The 4,296-nt window shown below is 38.9% G+C and overlaps 1 protein-coding gene across 1 annotated transcript; it reads right to left on the minus strand.

The window, feature by feature from the left end:
- Positions 1–2,337: 2,337 nt before the first annotated feature.
- Positions 2,338–3,706, minus strand: LOC115632986 (inositol monophosphatase 1-like). The gene is made up of 3 exons (XM_030530303.1): positions 3,452–3,706; positions 2,791–3,156; positions 2,338–2,734 (listed from the first exon to the last, which is right to left on the minus strand). Exons 1-3 carry the CDS (start codon positions 3,703–3,705, stop codon positions 2,443–2,445), a joined length of 912 nt encoding a protein of 303 aa, XP_030386163.1. The 5' UTR covers position 3,706; the 3' UTR covers positions 2,338–2,442.
- Between the last annotated feature and the right edge of the window lie 590 nt (positions 3,707–4,296).

Here is a 4,296-nt window from a genome sequence, read left to right on the forward strand (position 1 = left end):
AAAATAACCACAATTAATTGCTTTAAAAATGATGATGATAATATAATTTCCAGAATACACAACTCTAGAGTTCTTCAAGGTTAATATTAAATGATTCATTGTAGCTAGCTGCTGCATTTTCACAATTTAAATCATCGTACAATTTTGTTCCCAGTGTACATGCACATGCATGTAAAAAGTTAAGCGCTCGCCCATTCGTCGCACAGTCAGACAAACTATTAAAAACAAATATTTGTGCGGCTAACAGAAACAAAAAAAAGTGGCGAGAAACAGGATCGGGCGCACACAAAGTGAACATATGCAAGGACACCCCTTTTGGGTGCTGCTGCTGCTGCTGCCTAATCCTGCCCGCACGAATCCGCCTGCCGAACTGGACTATCCCTGGCAGCGTTTCCGCCTTGACAATTTGTACAATTGTCGCTCAATTTATGCGAACAGTAGAACGCTAGACGATGGAGGGGAGGGCGCGGGTTGTCGCTGCCAGCGCCGCTGCAAACGAACAACTTCCGATTACAACTTCATTTGTAAATGCTTCCTTCGCATAAATACAAAAATACACACCATACACATACTCCATCATACATATATATTTGTATGTATTTATATCTATATAAATGTATATATATATATATGTATGTATGTATGTGTGCCACACAAGGACAATGGAACATAGCCATTCCATAAGCTACACGTGCCCCAGCAATACGCAGACGTTTTGTTTGTTGACGCTTTGTGTGAACAAGGGCGGGGGTGCGGGCGAGGATGCAGGATCAGCCCACATCTGTCAACTTCAATGAAGTGTCGAATGGAAGTTCATCATAAAGCAGTCAGCCAGCGAAATAGTTACCGTCATGCTTTCCTTTTTGCCTCTCTCCACTTTTTATTTTTATTTGTTTCTGTAACTGTTTTTATTGCTTCGACTCCTGCTCCTACTCCTGCTCCTGTTTCTGTTCCTCTGTCTGGCCATGGGAGTACGCTTCGGGCTAGCGCTTTGGATTGTTGGCATTTTACGTAAATTAAGCCTCTGGTGTATTTGGCGCAGCTTGCCAGCCTCCCCTCAACGTCCATTCAATGTTACGTGCGCCCTTTGAAGGCTGCTAATCACTTTAACATACATTTGCATTGCATTTACACGCATTTTGACCCTCATTATTCTGTCTGCCTGTCTGTCTGTCTGTCCCTGTAGCTGTCGAGTGGTGGGGGGGTTGCGGGAAAGAAGGGGCCTCAAGGGGCCAACTCTACTCCGACTACCTAAAATGCTTAACCCATTCGCATATAATCATGTAAATAGCATTAATTATCCCTTATAGGAAGCAGTGGATAATAATCCCAATACGTACATATAGTAATAATCTCATATAGTAATGATCTGAATCGTAGTCAAATCGATTCGATTTGGTTTCAATGTCACAGAATTGGAATGAATGGGTGAATTGGATTTGTCGGTTTCTAAAGTTTTTCCTCTTAGTCGATCAAATGATATATATTTTCAAGAACGTTTCTTATAGATGATAAGAACGAGAAGTATTCTATATTTTCCGCAAAAATACCCAGAGAAAACAAAATGCTCAATTAATATTTAATATACTTAATTCTGGCAAAAAAAAAAATTTTAATAGCGGAGGGATTGAAGAATTTGATTCCCACATTTTAAGGGAATTAATCACTTTTTTGGTGCTTCTTCACAGAATCGAGGTCCGTATACTTGTATATGTATTTCGGACTTCACCAAAATCAGACGGAATTATGCGTCCTTTCGTCATTCGATTGCGCTTGCGCTTGCGATTGCGATTGATCACATCGTACAGGTCCAAGGTTGGGTGTCAAACCTACTGTCTTCATGATGCGCACGACCAATTTTAGAAATCAGAGTTGGCGGGTATCTTCATCTGCTCTTGAACATCCTTATAGCTTGGTGTTAGCCATGATGGTACTGCGTTTTTTTTTAAGAATGAACTATTTTCAAAATACTCCTGCCATCTCGATTGTTTTTACACTTCAGTTATTTACCAGCTACTTGTAAGCTTGATTTATGTGTGACTTATGCTTAAGTCTGTTATCTTGAGAATATGAGCAAAAATTGGAATACAAAAGAAACTGCAATTTTCGGTCATTGTAAAATACTCCCCCAATATTTTATTTTTCCCTCTATCACCTCAATTTTGTCTTCAATTTCAGAAACCTTGTTATTATATTGTTCAAATATTTTAACATAAACCTTTCAATTAAGCTTTATATTTCCAAAGAGCAATATCTAAGCTAGGGAGAAATCTGCACTCATTAAAAAAAAGCATAAAAGAATTTACAAAATATTTAACAACTTCAATCACACAAACATTTGTGAATAAAACGTTTTGTTTAATAAAGGAAAATAGTTTTGACTAAATTTAGATTACATTTAGGAGTATTTTACATCGCGCGGGCTTTTTAATCTACTTTTCGCTAATCCTCCTGTGTTTTGGAGCAGGCAGCTTCGCCTTTCGGCGAAATATCGATTGCCACGAGCTGTTTAGATAGCTCTTCAGCCAATTGTGGGGTCGCGGCGACCAGGACACGACGCGACATGATGTCAACCGGTTTAAGTGAAGGATCTAACACCACACCACCGGCTTCCTGGACGATCAGCATGGGCGCCGCTATATCCCAACAATGACAGCCGAAATTATAGTATGCATCGGCAAGTCCACGGGCTATCATGCACATACTGGCGGCTGCTGAACCCAGACTTCGCATTCTGAGTGGCATTTACTGAATCTATATAGAAGAATTCCCATTCCTTCAACTACTTACGCATGCGCTATTTGCGCGACTCTGGAGATGTTCTCCAAAGCCTCTGGCAGTTGGTCCATATTGGTGTCCAGATCGTGTAGGACCAGCGCTTCGGCCAGAGTTGAATGTTTGGTCACATGGATCCTCTCGGCATTCATATATGTCCCTAGACCGCGTCGTGAGGCAAAGCACTGATCGATCAGGGGGTTCCACATAATGCCAAACTCGGGCTGCTTGTTCACAAAGAATGCCACCGTTAAACCCACATAGGGGAAACCGTGCACAAAATTTCTGGTACCATCTATAGAATCAATGAACCAAGTGGGTTCATCTGTCATCTTTGGTCCTTTCCAATGATGTCGGTTCTGCTTCGCCTCGGCTATAATTCTGCATCGAACAAAGTTAAAGATAAAATCTACACTTGAAATCTTCAACATTATTCAAGATGCGTCTCACTATTCTTAAATTATATTTATCGTTTATTGTGAAATTGTTGGGAAGGTTATCTGTTTCTAGTAAAAAGACTGGGAAAACTTGGGCAAATATAGCGAAAGGGTTTGGTGTCATCGTGCTATTAATTGGAAAGGGCATTTAGATCATAAATCCTTTTCTTTTTTGCAAAAACTGCTAAGACTATTCTAAATTGTTGTGGGAAGTCCTGTCGCCATCTTTGCCAACTTACTTATGATTCGGATATTCAGCCTTGATTGAACACATCAGCATCTTCTCTATTTCAGTATCCCATTTAGTCAGCAGATCCCGTGTGGTCTTTACGCTTTTGAACGGCTGTTCAAGTTTTATGGCTGCCATTACATTATCCGTGGCCTTGCGTATAGCCTCGTAGGCCACTTCGAAGCATTTGTCCATATCGAATTTGTCCTTTTTGTCATTCTTCTTATCACCACCATATGATTGGCTGGGACAGTTTTTGGACATGCTGCGACCAAAGTTAGCAACAAAATTTTTGCACAATTGTGTGGCAATCATTTTGAAGGACCTTCAAATTATAATTTAGCAAACTTCAGTAATTAAATGAAAACAATTGAAGCATAAATCATAGTACAAAACTATTTTTCTAACGACGATATAGGCATGACTTGGCGATACCCTCTAATTATTTAATTTTTTTTTTTGGATTCAAAAAATTAATTTTTTGTTGAGCAAGTTTAACATCGTACCATCGTTTTTTTTTTTACAACTATAATGAGTTGAAACACGTCTAGTTCTTTAAATAAAAATAATTTCTAGAGCACCTAAAAGTAAACGGTTACTTACTTGATCGTTTCAAAAGAAGGCAACTTCTGATGAGGTTAAGTCCTAGATTGGCTATAAACGATATATCTGCTAGATCTTTTAGATATATTAAGGTGGTTTTTGTTTAAGATATGATTTCGGAGATTATTGTTAAAACAAAATCCACTCAACGACAGCCTTGAAAATTTATTTTTCTTCTTTTAAATAGCTCGCCGATTTATCGTTTTCTTTATATTTGTCAACATTAGGGAAAAGTATTTTGACAACGAAATT

The sequence above is a fragment of the Scaptodrosophila lebanonensis genome, unplaced genomic scaffold, assembly GCF_003285725.1.
Source record: "Scaptodrosophila lebanonensis strain 11010-0011.00,11010-0021.00 unplaced genomic scaffold, SlebRS2 tig00001415-arrow-pilon, whole genome shotgun sequence".
In the NCBI taxonomy this organism is placed as follows: domain Eukaryota; kingdom Metazoa; phylum Arthropoda; class Insecta; order Diptera; family Drosophilidae; genus Scaptodrosophila; species Scaptodrosophila lebanonensis.